The sequence below is a fragment of the Tachyglossus aculeatus genome, chromosome 17, assembly GCF_015852505.1.
Source record: "Tachyglossus aculeatus isolate mTacAcu1 chromosome 17, mTacAcu1.pri, whole genome shotgun sequence".
Taxonomy (NCBI): Eukaryota; Metazoa; Chordata; class Mammalia; order Monotremata; family Tachyglossidae; genus Tachyglossus; species Tachyglossus aculeatus.
In genome coordinates, this window is record NC_052082.1 from 17,759,123 (window position 1) to 17,779,961 (window position 20,839).

The 20,839-nt window shown below is 41.1% G+C and overlaps 1 protein-coding gene and 1 long non-coding RNA gene across 2 annotated transcripts in view; both read right to left on the minus strand.

Annotated features, from left to right (window-relative positions):
* NALCN (sodium leak channel, non-selective) overlaps nt 1-20,839 on the minus strand; it is a 222,614-nt gene that overhangs the window by 47,355 nt on the left and 154,420 nt on the right. Inside the window, exon 18 of the mRNA XM_038759721.1 lies at nt 14,175-14,248. Coding sequence (XP_038615649.1) covers nt 14,175-14,248 — 74 coding nt within the window. The remainder of the gene's footprint in view (nt 1-14,174; nt 14,249-20,839) is intronic.
* Nucleotides 279-6,920, minus strand: LOC119939607. Its single transcript, XR_005454683.1, has 3 exons — nt 6,837-6,920; nt 579-666; nt 279-363 (listed from the first exon to the last, which is right to left on the minus strand). It is a non-coding gene; the product is annotated as an uncharacterized LOC119939607 (long non-coding RNA).

Genomic DNA, 20,839 nt, shown 5'->3' on the forward strand with positions numbered 1-20,839 from the left:
TTAAAAAAGTAATATATCCCAACTTGAGATCTTGTCAGTCTCAGAGATCTTGATTTAAGAATGAAAGATAAATTATTCTTTGTTTTATATTCCTTTGGTTCAAAATAATTTTTATCACTCTCACAACAGAAATAGTCATATTTTTTTGGCTCAGGCTTTACTAAAATACGAATGGTAAATATTTTACTTGTTTTGTATCAAAAATATTAAGAGATTAGCCCAATACTAGTGATGGTATTTATTTTGAAAATTCAGTTTAATGTTCATCCCTACTAGAGGCTTGGAGTTCTGGTTTCCTGCTTCTTCACCTGCATGTCTTTCATCGGAAGGTTCAGACTTGGCAATGGAGTTGGACTGCGACTTCTGTAATGAAAAACAAGAGGCCACATTTTTTCCTGCTTGTTATTCTCAGAATATACAGAAATGATTTATTCATTGTATTATATCCCCTTAAAATACTGACATCTAAGAAATTACAAGTTTGTACAACAACAATCCACACAGCAGCAGGTATGCTGTAAAAGATAACTATGGAAATGTGTAAAAAAGTAGGAGCATTTCCTAGAAATGGATCTTACCTGACTCCATTAGAATGACAGTGTTATCCTCCAAAGAAGAGACAATAGCAGGTTCAGATAGGAAAGTTTCTCCTGTAAAAGCTTCTTGCTGAGATAATGAACAAGACTGCATTTTTATCTTTGCGGCTACTGCCACAGTGAAATAGTATATTCCTACACACACACACCTCTGATCCTTTAATAGCCAGAAATCACATGGTTTTCTTTATTCTTTTGTCTTCCACATAAACATTTTCACACGCTGCTACAAAGATCACTCGCATAGCCAATTTATGATCATAGATGAGTAAACTGACCTTTACCGTACATACCTAAAATAATAACTTTCACCTTACAAATGAACTGACAAATAGCTATTATGGATGAAACATGAATTTCTGAAAAAAAATGAATAAAAACGATTTCAAAAATTTCAGGCAATAACTTCGAATTCCAGTCTAGTCTTCACAATGGCTTTTCCTCAAACATTGGCAGAAAGGTATTTGGTACAATATGCTAAATTGGACAAAATGAGTGAATGCTTATCAGACAAAAAGCGAATTTTAGGGAATCTTTGGTTACAGGAACTAATAGTTTTCTGCAAATGTTTGTATTTCACCAAACTCATATGGGAGAATGCATTACAGACATAGTAAACTCATATGATTATAGATTGTAATCTGTAGAATTAGAACATAAAATTGCAAACTTCAAATTTAACTAGTATCTGAACTAAGTCACAAAATTAGTCAGTAAATTTGTTGTCCTCTCTGTTAGATCGGGAACCTCAAAATTAAGTTATCTGAAAATATAGCGTTGGTGCACTCTATTTGGTTTACTCTATTTTGCCATGTTTCAATATTTTTGACACAAAAATTACTTCATGTTCTGACTTGTTTTTGCTATCAACAATTCATTGCAACCCACTGACGTCAAATCATTCTACACTAATGTTTGTGGAATATCAAAGGAATGAAAGCTTTATCCGTGAAATCGCCCTGAATTTGCACAATAAGTACTCTGCATTAATAACCCAAATTTAGGACTATTTTAAAAATGAGTTGATAGCTATCTGCAGTACAGGATGATTCAAGTAAGCTCATTATGGGCAGGGATGTCAAATTATTCTACACTAATGTGTGTGGAATATCAAAGGAATAAAAGCCTTATCCATGAAATCGCCCTGAATTTGCACAATAAGTACTCTGCATTAATAACCCAAATTTAGGACTATTTTAAAAATGAGTCGATAGCTATCTGCACTACAGGATGGTTCAAGTAAGCTCATCATGGGCAGTACAATGCTGTTGCATTGTACTCTCCCAAGTGTTTAATACCATGCTCTGCGCATAGTAAGCGCTCAATAAATACAATTGATTGATTGATTGATTCCACCTTATTCTGGTAAGAATTCGCTAGGTCCCGTTCAAATTCTAATGAAAGGAGCTAGAATTTATCCCCTAAATTCAGGGCAGTGATACCGTCAACTCCCATTTTAACAAACACCACAGCGGCACGCTTTCATTTTGAAGTCGATTTCAAACAGTGCATTTGTCTTAATGTGTTTCTAACTCAAGGTGAGCTAGTTTCAGAATAGCACATTTTCCGATTAATTACAAGCAGAAAGCTCCCTGAGGTATGTTGAAATGAGAGTTGACTGTGCGTAACGGGAGGCGATGCGAGTCCCCTCATGGGCTGCTTCGCTTCAGAGTCCTCCACTCCAGCCCTGCAATGCTGCGGGGATGGGGGAGATGTCCCTTCTAGACTGTAAGCCCACTGTTGGGTAGGGACTGTCTCTATATGTTGCCAACTTGTACTTCCCAAGCGCTTAGTACAGTGCTCTGCACACAGTAAGCGCTCAATAAATACGATTGATTGATTGATTGATTCTACTGAGGTTCCACTGGGAGACAACGGAATAGTGTGTTTTGCCCGACGTACCTGGCACGTTAAGCAGCAGTGCAGCGGTCTAACCTCTTCCAAAGAGGCTGAATTGTAACTAGTTAAGAGAAGGAAGGATAGTTTCAAAAGGCAAGTTGCCAAATGGAAAAGGCAAATTGCAGAGATAGAAACTCTGTGTTTTTCTTTTCTTTCGCTCTTAAACGTTCTCAGATTTGGCAGTCCACAGACTTGATGTTAGAGACTGTAGAATGGAGAGGGAGGCTCTATATTTTCCTAGTTACCTGCTTTAGGTGACAGTGGCCACCATTTGGGAGTATATTAGGGACAGCATTTTGTTTCAGAACTCTCTGAAATCAGTTCTTTCTCTGAGGTTCTTCATGCTGCAGTGCCACTTCCCCTTACAAGAGATTCATTCACTCAATCGTATTTATTGAGCGCTTTAGCACTGTACTAAGCGCTTGGGAACTACAAATTGGCAACATATAGAGACGGTCCCTACAAAACAGCAGGCTGGTTGTTCCACAGGGGGTTTACAGTCTTAGATTACGATATATACTGAGGAGCTGTTAGCGGAGAAATATTTTAATGTGAGAAACCTACTTACCATGCCTTATCTTGAACCAGGGGTGAAGGACTATCCTCTTCCTCTCCTCTCCCCTCATCTAAACTCTATTCCGAACACCCAAATTCACTGCCAACCAAGGCGGGTGGCTGGGGACAGCAGTGAAAAGGGTCAGAAATGTCCAGTGGAGAGAAGCGAAAAAGGGTGGTGAGTAGTGGGCAGTTGCAAGTGACCCGCTAATCCCAAACCTTTCCTTCCAGGGTGTGTCTGGGAGCTCAGGAGGAATCTATTTATTTTCAGCTACACCAAACACTTCCACCCCCCTCCTGGCGAGGCCAGTGTGGCTTTGGAGACGATGGTGGCAGTGGAGAACGTTGTAGCCCCTGTATAAAAATACTCTGCAACCTCTTCCTTTTCCGTGATGGTGACAGCAGTCAGAATTCCCTCTACCACAGCTGCTGCCACTGATGGTTCTTTTCTGATCTGTCCTACAATCTCAGACAAGGTTTTGTCTCTGAATGGTCCCTGGATTTTTGAATAGGGGGGCACATTAGCCTTGCCTAATGGAGGACTTTTAAAAATACATTCTAAATACATATTTTTGAACACACAGAGAAGCAGAGTGGCTTGGTGGAAAGAACGTGGGCCTGGGAATCAGAGGACCTAGTTTTCGATCAACTCTGTGCCACTTACCCGCTGTAGGATCTTGGATAAATCACTTAGCTTCACTGAGCCTCAGTTTGTTGTCCCTCCTGAGACTGTGAGCCCCATGTGGGAGAGGGTCTGTGTCCAACCTAATTGGCATACAGTAAACCCTTAACAAATACCGCAATTATTATTATTACTATTATTTATTCCATTCTAAATATATAAGTGGCCCTATGTCTGACTCGAGTCTCATGTTGGGATTGGAATTATACGAAAAACAGACATGTGAAGTATCTAGCTCTGACTGCAGTTATAAGAGCTTCTTGTCTTCCTGGGATAAAGACTGCCTGGAGGGAGCCTCTTTTTGGAGGGAGAGCTCATTTCATATGGGCCTCATCAAAGAAAATGCAGTAGGCTTTCATAAATGGGTGGTCTCAAGGGTTTAGCTGAACATTTAAGCAATCTGTTGTTGCTACAATGACTCCAAATATACAGATGAAGATAGCGGATGTGTGCAGAACACTGTTCTAAGCGTTTGGTAGAGTACAAAATAACAGAGTTGGTAGACACATTCCCTCCCACAATGAGCTTACAGTCTAGAGGGAGCTTTCTTAGCTCCCGGTCTTTAGCCCTACGCTCTGAATTTTTAGGGCTGCCCAAGGATGTAGATGGAGGTGACAAAGATCTACGAAGCAGGAGTCTTGCAGTGCCACAGGTAATTTCGGAAAGGGATTTGAGATGAAAAGTGACAACACGGGCTCCGAATTCTGCCCAGGTAAGAGGCCTAGTTACACAGTATGCAGTGTGTGGCCTTTGGTTATGTTAGTTCAGGGAATGCTAAAAAATGCTTCAATTTTTGACACTCTCATTCTTGGAGGAACCCTGCCACCCCAAACCCCTGCCCCGTATATATTTCACCACTCTTCCACTGGGGGAAAAAAAAATGTGTCAGAGTCTCTAATCCACTGAGAAGGGAAGCAAGACTTACATGCATTGTTTCATTCCTGCCAGCAATGACCAAATTCTGGGCTACCTGGGGTTAGGCAGAAAGGAGGGAAGCCAGATTTATGCTGATGGGAAACAATAACGGATGAGCTGAGGCATCCAGGGGAGCTCAATGGCTTGTGAAAAGGGGCTACACTAAGCATGCAAAACATGTTGTGTTAATGTGCACAGTAGCCCACTCTGCTCTTCCGTTTTATCTCTTTCCTGCAATCCTTTGATGGGTGCCACCTCCAGCTTTCCCATCGCAATGCAGAAAAGAATAAAAGAGTGACAACTGATAGGTCTGCTTAGAGCTTTGGGGAAGTAGAGCTATAATTTGTTCAAAGGTTGCCTACTGCCTTTGACATCCACCTCCTGCATTAATGGAAATGGCTCCATCTTTAACCAACAGATTTTTTAAAAAAATCTTTTTTATTTTTTATTTTACCATTCTTACAAACCAAATCATTCTTGTAACTGGACATGTCTCACTGTGCAGAAGCGATGTATTCCTGAAGCATCATCAGTATGAATTCCTTAGACTGAGTCTTACTTTTCTAACACATTATTAAACTTCCCCTGTAAACTGCAAGCTCTTTATGAGCAGGGTTTGTGCCTTCCGATTCAATTGTATTGTGTTTTCCCAAGAGCTTACTGCAGTGTTCTTCACACAGAAATGCTCAGTAAATGCCATGGATTGATTAATTGTTTTATTCTTCCTGCTTTGGGAATTTCCTCAGAGACTTCCACTCAAGAATGAGACAGGTATTCCTGTTGATTTCTCAGCCTTTCAAACTGGCGTGGTCCCCAGAACAGAGTGGTAGGAGTTGGGGGGAAATACAAATTTTGCCAGGTTTTACCTAATTCTCCCTTCCCTATCATGTCACCCAGAGCCCCTACTCTGGTTCACAGGCAAAATCCTCATATTTGTGGATTCCAGGCCTGCTCTGGGGTCTTCAACAGAGACTTCATTAACACTTTGAAAACCCTGGGGAGAATCTAAATCCCACTCCCAGTTTCTGGTGTGAACTTATGGAACCTGTTTAGGAGACCCTGAAAGTCAGGACAACAGGGATATCCCTGAGAAGGGTGGAGTCTCTCCTTCTCCCACAAAGACGGATCAAAAGTTAAAGACAAACTTGAGGTTTGGTTAGCAAATCTGTCCCCTAAATTAGGAGTTAAATGCAAATCGAGTTGAGGTTTGAGGATGACTTGTTTTTATATCAACATCAATGGTATTTATTAGGTGCTTACTATATGCAGAACACTGTACTAAGCGCTTGGGAGAGCACAGTAAAAGTGAGTTGGAAGACACATTACCTGTCCCCAGTGAGCTTACAGTCTAAAGGGGGAGACAGACAATAATGTGAATAAATAATTCATACTGTATAATTTAAAGACACGTATGTAAGTGCTGTGAGGTTAAGGGCGGAACAGCTATCAAACGCCTGGGGGTCAAAGATCCAAGTGCACAGATGACACAGAAGGGAGAGGGTCCCAGGAAAAAGATGACTTAATTGGGGAAGGCTTCTTAGAAGAGATGCAACCTTTGAAAGTCTTTGAAGGTGGGGAGAGTGACAGTCTGGTGTATCATCAATCGTATTTATTTATTGAGCGCTTACTATGTGCAGAGCACTGTACTAAGCGCTTGGGAAGTACAAATTGGCAGGTGTATATGGAGGGGGAGAGAGTGCCAAGCTAGGGGAAGGACATGGGGAAGAGGTCAGTAGAGAAGATAGGGGCTTAGTGCTAGGGGAACTGTGGCCTTGGGAAAGTCACTTCACTTCTCAGTTACCTCATCTCTAAAAATGGGGATTAAGACTGTGAGCCCTATGTGGGACAGAGACTGCATCCACCCCTCACTAGTGAGATGAGGTGCGGGGGGAGGCAAACAGATTAATTTCTTTTTTTAGCCATGGGCAGTAGTAGGAGACTAATGAAGTGAGGTGGATGGTGAGGCAAACTGATTGACTGCTTTAAAGCCAATGTTAGGAGTATTTCTGTCATAAGATAGTGCACTCAAGTGCTGCCACAAAGCATCCTAAGCACCCAATAAATAAAATGCATGCTGTCCATTGAGGACCACAAAGAATAAAATGTAGTAGGTACACAATAAGTATATCCTCTTGAATTCTATCTCTCTAGATATACGTAAGTAAAAGTATCAAAAGTCTTGAACTTACCTTAGGCCCATTAAAAGTACTCTTAATTTTATAAAATTAAGTAAATCATCATTATTATCAACACTGAGTGGTCCTGGCATTACTCCATACATTATCCAAGACAGTTAACGGAAGAAATGAAAATCTAGAGTCAGATTTCTGCCCTTGCTCCAAACATAGATGGCTTGTTCTCATACAGTCCCAAAAGGAGGAATCACGGCTTCCAATGTATACGTCAACATGTCTAATCAGAAAGGTGTGCCTCTCACAGCCCTTAAAGACACGTAGGTGAAACACAGGTTTCAATTTCCACTCATTAGGTTTATATATTTATCAACGGCAGGGTAGAACACTTTGATGCTGATAGAGCCAGGACAGAATCAGCGGTGTCACAAATCTAACGTCTACGCTAGACATTCCGCCCCAAGGCGAACATTGTAGGATAATAAGGGTTCAGCTAAATGACATCACAAAGCAACACAAAGCTGTGCAGCCTTTAAAGGAATTTAAATTTCTTAATCATATAATTTCACTGTGCCTGGATGCATCTCTTAGAATGATAGTGTCCATTATTATTCCCATTTCAGTATCTATGAGCAATTGATAACACTATAGAGACATAAGTGGCAGTGTCTAGGCTTCTGAAAGCACACTGTTGCTTGTTTTTGATTTTCTCCAATATGGAGAAAAGGTCACTGCATCTTGAGGAATACTTTCTTAAGAGGAGTTGAACAACACACTTGAAATCTGTATGAATTTAATAGTGGACTTGGATTTATAATTTAGGCAGTAAAATACCATCCTTTCACAATATACTCCAGTCAAGTCTTCAAAAATATGACAGATGGCTGTTTTCGCCAAGTGAAAACCTGCACTTAAGTATGACAGACAATCCTCTCAGCCTCTGTAAAAATGTCATAAATAGTTTTCTTCTAGGAGCAAAAATGTTGTCACTCATATCTAGAAGTGGCTTGCTATTTATCATTACATCAAAGGGCGGATGAATCAGTAGCTATTCAAATTACAGTTGCTAATGTGCTAAACCCTGACTGCCTTCCACTATTTTTTAAAAAATAATCCTCTTGAGTACTTTCATCCCTAGCTGACTTCGATTAGGTTGATTTTTCTGGTTCAAACAATTGGACCACGTCCTCTCCCTGGTAAATTACATCAATCAATCAATCAATCAATCATATTTTTTGAGCACTTACTGTGTGCAGAGCACTGTACTAAGCGCTTGGGAAGTCCAAGTTGGCAACATATAGAGACGGTCCCTACCCAACAGTGGGCTCACAGTCTACATGGAATGAAGCACTGTAATATTGCCTTCAGGGGCATATATTTGGGCACAAAGTTTAAAAAATAGATAGCCAAGCTCAGCTACAGTCACCAGATCACTTTCTGAAGGCTCCTATTATGGTGAAAGCTGACAGTTGACAAGAAAAAGCAACATATCTTTTAGTTGGCTGGGAGATGTGAAGGTGGACACTGGGATCAGTGAGTAAGTGGCCTACACCAATCAATCAATCAATGGTATTTATTGAGTGCCTTACTGTGTGCAGAGAGTACTGTTTAAAGTGCTTAGTAGAGTGCAATACAAAGGGTTGATAGACTTATTCTCTGCCCACAGTAAGCTTACAATCTAGAGGGAAAAGCGTCTAGAGGGGGAAACTGTAGAAAACTAGGTGATCTAAAGTCGAACTCCCACTGATTATTCAATCTATCAGGACTTTGAAATGGTGTAGAGCAAGATGTGTGGAGAACAGACACCCCCTTCTCAATAATGTTGGGCACAGAGGAATTTGCCCTAACCATTAAGTATTGTCACCACTGCAGGTGACACACCTCTAGGTGTCAGTTACATATGGGAGAGAGATTTAATGAGAAAGACATATATAGAAGGATACAGATATATGGAGAAAGTCATAAGGATCTGTTTTGCCTCTGAACCAAGATGAGAGTATTTGAGGCTTTTTTAGCATACAAAGCAGTAGTTTGCCCTAGGACTCTGTCATATGAGTCACTTCACAACTTTATTCCTCTTGCCTCCTCCCTCCTCATGAACAAGTAGTCGAAGTGAGGCCCGAACTAGCCTGAAAGGTCTAGAGAATCAACCCAAGCGAAGTCTGTCTCCTGTGTATTTGCCACTGTTCCCTTTGTCTGCATCTTTCCATCTGTGTTTGTGTGTGTGTTTCCATCAATTGTTCAGCTGAACTACATCCAGTGCTTGTGAGGACTGGTAAATAATAATAATGATGGCATTTATTAAACGCTTACTGTGCGCAAAGCACTGTTCTAAGTGCTGGGGAGATTACAAGGTGATCAGGTTGTCCCATGGGGGGCTCACAGTCTTTAATCCCCATTTTACAGATGAGGCAACTGAGGCCCAGAGAAGTTAAGTGACTTGCCCGAAGTCACACAGCTGACAACTGGCGGAGCCGGGACTTGAACCCATGACCTCTGACTCCAAAGGCCGGGCTCTTCCCACTGAGCCACGCTGCTTCTCCTTGTCAATGGATCTTGGGAGGCCAGGATTAGTGGATTCTAATGGGAAGGGAATGCCCAAAACGCTCTCATAAGGGCACTGCATGAGCCTCTTAACGAGCTTACTTTCATTAGAAACTCTTTTACCTTCTAGGGAATTGCCAAGAAATGAGGTCAAAATTTTTTGTCACATGGAAGGGCAAAGAAAGGGGGATAAGCTAGTGGAACTGAGCTGCATAAGATACAACACAGAGGGCTGGAGGAAGTCAGTTAAGCAAAGGTTAAGGTATGTGGGAGGGAAGTGAATGGATAGATGATTTTTTTTTCCCATTTTGGAATCAGCTTTTAAGGTAATGTCTGAACTTTAGAGGCATCTTGGTTTCAGAGCAATGCAGAGTTTGTGAGAAGTTCCCACAATACTGTGGGGATGGGCTATGGTTCATGACTCTCATAGGGTCACACAAAAGATGAAGTACCATCCTCTGGAATCTATTAATTCAAAAAAGGAAATTCCTGTGTATTAAATATGCCCTTCCCATTTAGATTAAGACCTGGGGACATGGCAACTCCAAAGATATAAAATTGATATGAAAGTACAGAGTTGTTAGGGCCAAAGAGTGAGGAAAATATCGCTATATTAATGGACAATAGTGTTAATTCCAGCAAGATCATCTTTTAAAGGTAAAATCCTGAAGAATATTTACTAAAGAACACAAAGCATCACCAATGAAGAAAGAATTCCCGCTGGCTGAAAATCATGTTTTGGCAACAAGGTGTGCAAATCAATCAACTGATCATATTCACTGATGATGATGATGATGGTATATGTTAAGCACTTACTATGTGCCAGGCACTGTACTAAACTTTGGGGTGGATACAAGCAAATTGAATTGGATGCAGTCCCTGTCCCATGTGGGGCTCGCAGTCTCAATACCCATTTTAGAGATGAGGTAACTGAGGCCCAGAGAATAATAATAATAATAATAATAATAATAATAATAATAATAATAATAATAATAATGATAGCATTTATTAAGCGCTTACTATGTGCACAGCACTGTTCTAAGCACTGGAGAGGTTACAAGGTGATCAGGTTGTCCCACGCAGGGCTCACAGTCTTAATCCCCATTTTACAGATGAGGTAACTGAGGCACAGAGAAGTCAAGTGACTTGCCCAAAGTCACACAGCTGACAATTGGCGGAGCCGGGATTTGAACCCATGACCTCTGACTCCAAAGCCCGGGCTCTTTCCACTGAGCCACACTGCTTCTTCACAGAGCAGTGAAGTGACTTGCCCAAGGTCACACAGAAGACAAGCGGCAGAGGCGGGATTGGAACTCATGACCTTCAGACTCTCAGGCCCGTGCTCTACTCACTATGCCACGCTGCTTCTCATATGTTGAGAGCTTACTGCATGCAGAGCACTGTACTAAGCATTTGGAAGAGTTCAATATAAAAATATAAGAGACACATTCCCTGTCCCTGTTCCCTGACCTGTATATATGTATACATGTTTATACATATTTATTACTCTATTCATTTATTTCTTTTACTTGTACATATTCTATTTATTTTATTTTGTTAATATGTTTTGTTTTGTTGTCTGTCTCCCCCTTCTAGACTGTGAGCCCGCTGTTGGGTAGGGACCATCTCTATATGTTGCCAACCTGTACTTCCCTAGCGCTTAGTACAGTGCTCTGCACACAGTAAGCGCTCAATAAATACGACTGAATGAATGAATGAAAAGCACTAAGTGCTGGGGCAGATACAAAATAATGAGGTCAAAGATCAATTTTAGGTCTTAGAAACTCGACTTGGCACCCATTTTGTTCTAATGTGGCTTGAGTTCATTCCCTTTGGTATTCAACGAAAACCAGTAAGTCAATCAATAGCATTTATTGGCCACCTTATCATGGCAGGAGAGTTTGCCTAAGTTGTTGAAGCTTCGAGCTATGCCACACGGAGTTACCCATAAGGGGAAAGGACTAACACGAATCATCAAAGCTGATAGACTGTGAGCCCACTGTTGGGTAGGGACCGTCTCTATATGTTGCCAACTTGTATTTCCCAAGCGCTTAGTACAGTGCTCTGCACACAGTAAGCGCTCAATAAATATGATTGAATGAATGAATGAATTCACCTGTGCTGGGCAGCAGGGGTTTGGGAAACAGTCAAAGACAGATGATCAAGTGATCGAAACACTGATTAAAGACAACGGCAGAGACTCATGATTTTTTACCAAGCGGAAGAAGGCAATGGTAAACCACTTCCATATCTTTACCAAGAAAACTCTACGGAAACACATACCAGAATGACTTTATGGCAGACGATGGGATTTCTGGAAAGGATGTGTCCATGGAGGTGCTATGGATCAGAAACGATTCGATGGCATTTGAAGAAGAAGAACGGTGTACACAACACCATATTAAGTACTTGGGAGATTACAGTAAGAGTAGTAGATGTGATCTTGCCTTCAAGGAGAGAGCCAACAGGTGGAAGAGACAGACAGCAAAATACATTACAGCTAGGAGGAAGCAAGGCAATGTTAATTGTGTCCAAATGACTGCACATCATTATTGCCTTCTCTCCTTTGCTTTGCAGCATAGTGAATAGGAGTAGTCTGGTATAGCCATGTGTCTCAGTTATAGCCTGATGTAGCTTCCTTAGCCTAATTTGCTCACACTATGTCTTAGTTAAGCCATAATGGCTTGCATAACTTCTTTGGCATTATATTCATTTGCCAAGCGAGACTGATCGTCTATTGACAGAATAAGATTTTTTTAAATCCCCAACAATTTCCAGTGTTCCTGAGTATCTAAGTTTTGGACCCTTCTCCTGCATCTCCCCTATCCCCGCCCCCCACCCCCGGGTTTTGATGTTACATCCGAACAAGAATCCAGGTCAAAGAGTATAGAAGTATTTCTCTCACCCTCTGCTTTGCAATCAAATTGCTCCCCTTCACTACATTCAGCTGGATTTGCTTCTTTCATTCATTCACTTATTCATTCATTCAATCGTATTTATTGGGCGCTTCTTTATGAATGATTTAGACACAGTTCAAGAATAGAAGTCAATATGTGGCTTTACGGTGATGCAGAATTCAAAAGATGGGTATTTCATTTATCCAATTTGAAATCCCCCTCCAAAGTACAATATGTGGTGATACACTGCCCTATTAATAGTAATATATTAATTGCTGATTATTTGCAGAGATAAGTGCTGGGAGAGACTACATAGTAGGGTATTAGACTCTACTAGACCATTCCACTGTGCCACTAAACCACATATTTAAGTGTATATGAAGGGTTAAATTTGAACTGCATCGTTTTATGCACGTGGTATTTTTGCTTTGAACCACACTTTACTTTTAATATATGCATGGGAATGTTTTCTTGTGAATGAGCATGGTAATTTTATGCATAAATGGATGAACATGATAATTTTGTAAACTGACAGATGGGAAGCTCTTAAAAAGACAAGGTCCTATAACTACCCTACCTCGGCTTAAGCCTATGGGGAAATAGAGCAGTTTTCAGTTCCAGCTTTCTACTGATTAATTAGCATTCCCAAATTTTCCTTACACTGCTCCAGCACCCTCTCCTTCCTACTTAGCCTGCAAGAAATCATGTCTTCATGGGAACATGCAAAACCTTCTAATCTTGCTCGGTAGTAGTTATTTTGAGATGCAGAATATCCCGTGTCATTACAAGACACAAATAGCATATTTGCTAAACATTCAGTTGCTATGGGTGATTATGGAAGGGAAGGAGCAAATTACGGAAGAGAGAATGGAAGGTATGTAAGGAGAAACCACACTATGCTCCTAAGTTTCTTTGGTGGTTGGTCATAGTATAAAATGTTCTGAACACGTGGCCTTCGCAACACTTCTCCAGCCTCACACAGACATTTCTGGCTTCTATGAAACACACAGAGAGTGTAACATGTGGATTGCTATCATGGGAGTTAAGCTATATAGAAACATAGACCTACAAGATCAAACCCCACCAAATTATTAAAGCAAAGTATAAACCTTTCAGATTCGAAGGTAAATTCACATAATATACGTAATTATCAGAACACGCTTAGATTTGTGTGCAATTCATTCATTTGGTGCTATTTATTGGGCACCTGGAGTGTGCAGAGCCTATATTAGACATTTGGGAAAGTTTGACAGAATGTTTATATTATCTCTTCTTGAAGGGCAATTTTTAAAACAATACTTTTTCAATCTAGTTTGGGAAGATTTATAATCTTATCTTCATATTATTGTAGTTATAAATACATGTTAGTACAATTTTGGTCCCTATTTTTTCAACTAGTGCTTAATTTTGAGTCATTTTTCAAGGAAATTGTGCCATAAATCAAATCATGTAACCTAAAATTTTACACATTTATCACAAGATTTTCAGCTGGAAAACAGTTCTTGGGGGCTTCCACAGTGTTTTTGCATAAACTGATTGTTGCCTCTTGTACTATTCTACCCTCAACGTTACAATTCATAATCCATATGAGAAACAATGAAATCATATGCATACAAACAACACATTTTCAAACACTTAAATCTATATCAGATTCAATGACATGGAAACACGACATATGTAAATGATGAATTGCTCATTTTTGGTCTCTTGGTCTTACTCATTAATAGTCCTCAAAAGAATGTGACTGTTTTCTTTGTTTACATGTACAAGTACAAAAGCTTTTTCTTTCCAACACAATTGGAAAAATATTCTGTGCTAATAATTTACTACGTACCTAGAAAATCGGTCGAGTACTTTCACATCCCTGCAGAATAAATACAACAGCCTTTTTTGCTTATTATTATAAATCCACTTGTAATACAAAGTTCAGTAAGTGTTAGTGTATTGATGTTACCTAAGAATTTTAGTGATGGCAGTCTCCTTTTCTAGAAGATTTCTTGCCCTGATGCTGAAAACAGATTTACGAAGCTGTAAAATGAAAAGAGTTTGATTTTAGTTCTTTCATGTCATGGAGAAATACACTGATAGCCTATTAACAAACATGCTTCATAATAGAACATAAAACCAGTTTCCAAAGCAAATCTTAAATAGTCTCATTTTCTGTTTTACTCTCTACTTTTGTTCTAGTAGGGTTCATGGAGTGGTTTGAAGATGGAGGGGAAAATGTATGACTCAGCTTTGTTAACCTGGAAAGAAGACAGATGACAAAAGAGTTTCTCGAACAAATCACTGCTTCCAACTACCACTGGCAAAATACTGACAGTTACCATCAATTAATACCATTACTAACAGTATTACCATTACCAGCATGGCTTAGTGGCAAGAGTCGGGCTTGGGAGTCAGAGGTCACGGGTTCTAATCCTGGCTCCGCCACTTGCTTGCACTGTGACCTTGGGCAAGTCACAACTTCTCTGGGCCTCAGTTACCTCATCTGTAAAATGGGGATTAAGGCTGTGAGCCCCAGGTGGGGCAACCTGCTTACCTTGTATTTACCCCAGCGCTTGGCACATAGTAAGCGCTTAACCGATACATTATCATTATTATTATTATTATTAACCAAACATATTCCTGATCCTAGGTGGAAGTCCAAGAAGATTCCAATCTCTCTTGAGTGTTGGAAAAGTAAAACTGAGTCATACAATTCCCGGAGACTTGGCAGGAAGAATGAGAAGGGAGAGGAAGGAGTTTCGTAGTGGAGGTTAGGGGTTTTTCTTTTGATTCATTTCTTTCACTTATTTTGTATGGACACTGCTATTGAGAGGAGAGGGTCTCCAACAGATTGGAAATGCCTCTGGTCATGGAGATTGACTCCTTTCAATTGATAATCATCTTTAATCAAACTGGAGACTATCTTTCTTCTACTGGTCAGACGTTGGCTTCATTGGCTAGGAGTCTGCCTCCCATGCGATGGAGATGCCATCCAGTCAGGTGAGGAGGATCAGTCAGAAACATGATGGGTCTATTGCAAATTTTTTTTTAAAAAAGTAGAGTATATTCAGTCTTCTGAACCCAGATCAATCAATCAATAGGATTTATTGAGCATCTGCAGTATGCAGAGCACTGTAATAATATTAATAATAATAGTAATAATGGTGGTATTTGTTAAGTGCTTACTATGTGCAAAGCATTGTTCTAAGAGCTGGGGAGGTTACAAGGTGATCAGGTTGTCCCACGGGGGGCTCACAGTTTTAATCCCCATTTTACAGATAGGTAACTGAGGCACAGAGAAGTTAAGTGACTTGCCCAAAATCACCCAGCTGACAGTTGGTGGAGCTGGGATTTCAACACATGACCTCTGACTCCAAAGCCTGGGTTCTTTCCACTGAGCTGCTTCCACTTAATGTTTGGGAGAGTATGACATAGTTAATATCAATCAATCAATCAATCAATCAATCGTATTTATTGAGTGCTTACTGTGTGCAGAGCACTGTACCAAGAGCTTGGGAAGTACAAGTCGGCAACACATAGAGACAGTCCCTACCCAACAGCGGGCTCACAGTCTAGAAGTCTAATAGACACACACCTTTGTCCTCAAGGAGTCTAGTAGAAATTACAGAAATTACAGTGAAAGCAAGAGAATTTAAAGATGTGTACATCAGTGGAACCGGATGAGGGATGTCAGTACTCAAGGACTTAAGTGAGACAGAAGTGATGATCTGGGAGCACTGTGGGAAATCAGCTGAGGGGATGAGAGATCGATCACGGAAGGCCTCTTGAAAGAGATGTGATTCCCGAAAGGCTTTGAAGATGAGAAGAATGGTGGGCTGTGAGTACGAAGGATGAGGGAATTCCAGGAAGGAAGGAGGTTGTAAGACATTGATGCGAGAGAAATAGGGGAGTGAAACAGTGATCATTATGGCATTAGAATGAAACGTATGGGCTGCGTTGTAGACGGAGAGGAGCGAGGAGAGGTAGGTGGGAGAGAGGTAACACACTGCCTTAAAGCCTATGGTCAGGAGTTTCTGCTTGATGCTGGGCCGAATGGGAAGCCACTGACAGTCTGAATTCAGCCAGGTGGCAGATGCCAAAAGTTAAGAAGTTGCAATCGTTAGCAATTTTTTCACAGGGCTGAAAATTCCTTCTAGGAAAACACTTTCTTAAAGTTATAAATTATTCAACATTTCTTGGGTTTATTTGCTACCACCTAGGTCACCTTGTGTCTGTGTCTCTTTCTTTTATCCTAGAAGGGTCTATGCTTAGTCCAGTGCTCTGCACACAGTCAGTGCTCAATAAATATGATTGAATGAATGAATAATGCTATTCAATCAATGACATTTACTGAGCACTTTCTGGGTAGAGCAGTGTATTAAGCATTTGTGAGAAAAGGAGAGATAGTTTCATGAGTGTCTCAGTCTCTTTTGCAGGCTCCTCCTCCCCCTCCCATCCCCTTACTGTGGGGGTTCCCCAAGGTTCAGTGCTTGGTCCCCTTCTGTTCTCGATCTACACTCACTCCCTTGGTGACCTCATTCGCTCCCATGGCTTCAACTATCATCTCTATGCTGATGACACCCAGATCTACATCTCCACCCCTGCTCTCTCCCCTTCTCTCCAGGCTCGCATCTCCTCCTGCCTTCAGGACATCTCCATCTGGATATCTGCCCGCCACCTAAAACTCAACATGTCGAAGACTGAACTCCTTGTCTTCCCTCCCAAACCCTGCCCTCTCCCTGACTTTTCCATCTCTGTTAACGGCACTACCATCCTTCCCGTCTCACAAGCCTGCAACCTTGGTGTCATCTTCGACTCCGCTCTCTCATTCACCCCCACATCCAAGTCGTCACCAAAACCTGCCGGTCTCAGCTCCGCAACATTGCCAAGATGCGCCCTTTCCTCTCCATCCAAACCGCTACCCTGCTCGTTCAAGCTCTCATCCTACCCTGTCTGGACTACTGTATCAGCCTCCTCTCCGATCTCCCATCCTGTGAGCCCCATGTGGGACACCCTTGATCACCTTGTATCCCCCCCCCAGTGCTTCAAACAGTGCTTGGCACATAGTAAGCGCTTAACAAATACCACCATTATTATCATTATTATTATTATTAATCGAATACCAGATTTTGGAATGCTGTAGTTGACTCATTCTAAAAAGAAATTATTAGCCCAATTCAAATAAACATGCCATTTCCACAGGCATTCTTTTTCAAATCCCTGCTTTTTAAGTAACAATTCCCTATAATTACATACCCTTCCTCTGCCAATGATCTTAATTTACTAACAACAATTTCCTGATTTATTACTCCAGGTTCTCCAGCTTTACAGTATGACTTTTCAAGGGTACTTTACAGCAAAGTTATTTATCTACATCAGAATATATTGTTTTAAAGTGTTGAAAGATAGCAGAACACCACTACCATCTTGTGCTTGTAAAAAGTACGCCATGTACAGTGAACGGTCATATTCACACCACACTTTCAAAGAATACGGTGTTTTATTTTGGGGGAAAATAGATTGAACAAAGCCACATAGGACATTTAGATCGACCATTAACTTCTAGACTGTGAGCCCTCTTTTAGACTGTGAGCCCACTGTTGGGTAGGGACCGTCTCTATATGGTGCCAACTTGTACTTCCCAAACGCTTAGTACAGTGCTCTGCACATGGTAAGCGCTCAATAAATACGATTGAATGAATGAATGAATGACCTCAGAGATGGGAACTATTTAAACCTAGACTGGAGGTGCAGAGAGGGTCACTGTTCATTTTTGCACCTGGGAGTGGGGCTTTGGAGATAATGGGCAGGCCTACTTTAGCCTGGATGACTTGGTTTAAATTCATTCATTCACTCATTCAATCGTATTTATGGAGCACTTACCGTGTGCAGAATACTGTATTAAGCGCTTGGAAAGTACAATTCGGCAACAGATAGAGACAGTCCCAACCCATTAAATCTTCCTCTGAATCTGCCTTTCTGACTTAAGCCTAGGTGAAGCATGGACAATTTCAATGATGGTAAATAGAACTGTTTTTGGTAAATTGTTTCTAGAGTCCATTTAGTAATACTTTGGTAGTCAATACGTTCTGAATCATTGATTTAGCAAGGGCTTACTGAATGCCACACACTATACTAAGCACCTGGGAGCGCATAATAAAAGCAAGGCACCGGTCCCTACCTACAAGGAACTTAAAATGCAGTGGAATAGACAGAATAACAAAAAATATTTACAAATAGTGTCTGTAGGATGAACAAGGGCTTAATAAGTAATAATAATAATAACGATGGTATTTGTTAAGCACTTACTATGTGCAAAGCACTGTTCTAAGCGCTGGGGAGGTTACAAGGTGATCAGGTTGTCCCACAGGGGGCTCACAGTCTTAATCCCCATTTTACAGATGAGGTAACTGAGGCCCAGAGAAGTGAAGTGACTTGCCCAAAGTCACACAGCTGACAGTTGGCAGAGCCGGGATTTGAACGCATGACCTCTGACTCCAAAGCCCGGGCTCTTTCCACTGAGCCATGCTGCTTCTCCAATGAGCAGTAATAGTTCAACAGTCGGTCATTCGTATTTATTGAGAATTTACTTTGTGCAGAGCACTGTACTACGTGCTTGGGAGAGTACAATATAACAATAAACAGGCACATTTCCTGCCCACAAAGGGCTCACAGTCTGGAGGACAAGTTTACAGTCTAGAGGATGAGTTCACAGCCTAATAATGGACTGAAGGGGCAAAAACCTGATTGTAGTGGGTCAAGAAGAGAGCCAGTGGAGAGAAAGTGAATCGATCGATCAGTGACAGGTATTTATTGAATGCAGAGCACTGAATTAAACACTTGGGAGAGTTTGATACAGTTAGTAGGCTGTTATTTCCATTTCTCTGCTCTCAAGGAGCTCACGGTCTAAGCATAGCTCCAGCAGGGAGATGGAAATGAAAGCAGGCATTATTTCAAGTGGTTGTTCATTTTACTTTGATATTGTTTTATGTACTTTTTAATCTGGCCGTCCTTGATCAGCACCACACAAGTGAGATGACTGGATGGGACAGCGGGTGTAGTCTGTGGTTCCTGAACAAAGACCCGCTGGGGAATACCCAGCTGATAGAGGTATTCATTTGATGGTATTTATTGGGTGCTTACTGTGTTTGCAAAGCTCTGAACTAAGCGCTTGGGGCAGAACAACAACAAACCGACACAGTTCCTGCCCTTGACGAGCTTGCAGTCTAGAGGACAGAGGTATGCTGCTCATTCCTAACAGCGAGGTGCCAGACAAAAACAATCGTTTTCTGGAAGAAAAGGAATATACATCCCAAGACACCTACTCATCTTCACTTAAGAGCTCTGCCACTTGTCTGCTGTGTGACCTTGGGTAAGTCACTTCACTGGGCCTCAGTTACCTCATCTCTAAAATGGGGAATGAGGCTGTGAGCCCCACATGGGACAGGGACTGTGTCCAACCCAATTTGCTTGTATCCACCCCAGTGCTTAATTCAGTGCCTGGCACATAATAAGCGTTTAACAAATACCACAATTATTATTTTTATTATTATTAACACACACCTTAAAAGAGCTAAATTTGAGTCTTATCCGTTGTTGGATAGGGGCCGTCTCTATCTGTTGCCGAATTGTACTTTCCCAGCGCTTAGTGCCGTGCTCTACGCACAGACTGTGAGCTCATTGTTGGGTAGGGACTGTCGCTATATGTTGCAGGCTTGTACTTCCCAAGCGTTTAGTATAGTGCTCTGCACACAGTAAGTGCTCAATAAATATGATTGAATGAATGAATGAATAATAATAACGAAAAAGTAAATTCTCCAGTATCTTGGTTAGTATGACTTGAATACAAAGACAGTTAGAAACCTCTTGGAAACCCACGTTCTGCCAGAGCAGGAAAAATTGCTCTTACAGAGGGAGTGAAAAAGCCAACACTGGTTTTGCCTATTTCTACTGTCGTCTTCTTCTATTCAGTGGAGGCAAAAAAGACCAGCAGGTAGACTGCAAGCCAGAAGGGAGAAACAGTTTTGGGTAGAAGCTTTGAGAAACTGTGAGGCAAAGAAGCTGACGGAAAATAACATCACGAATGCAAACGACAAATCCCATAACACATTCAAGGGCAGTCGCTGAATGAGCACAGTATGATAGGTGTCTTGGGATACTCATTGGCCTTTTCAGCCACAATAGGGCGATTTCACCATCAGCCATGGTATCGTCTCTGAATATGAGATACATCTCCATATATACACTCTTCCTTTCGACACCGGTGGGAAAGCAGCAGCTACGCACAGGATGCAATTTGATGTTTACAGGGGAAAATACATTTCTTTTAAAGAGGAAATAGAATAAAGGTAATAGAGATGGGCTATTTTTAAGAACATGCGTCTGTGAATTGTGGGGTTGCCATGGGGATTACTTGTTATTGTTGAAAGCCAAAGTAATTATGCTGTCAAAATCTTACCTAACATAAGCTTCTTCCCCTTTTGCTTGCATATGTGAGACCTCCATTTGAAGTGAGAGTTATCCAAAAATGTTCCTTTATTCCTGATTGTACCCTTTGTGAGTTTCAAAAATGGATGCGAGACAGAACAAATTCACTTTTAGATGCAGGCCAGGATGTGGATGATTTTGTTT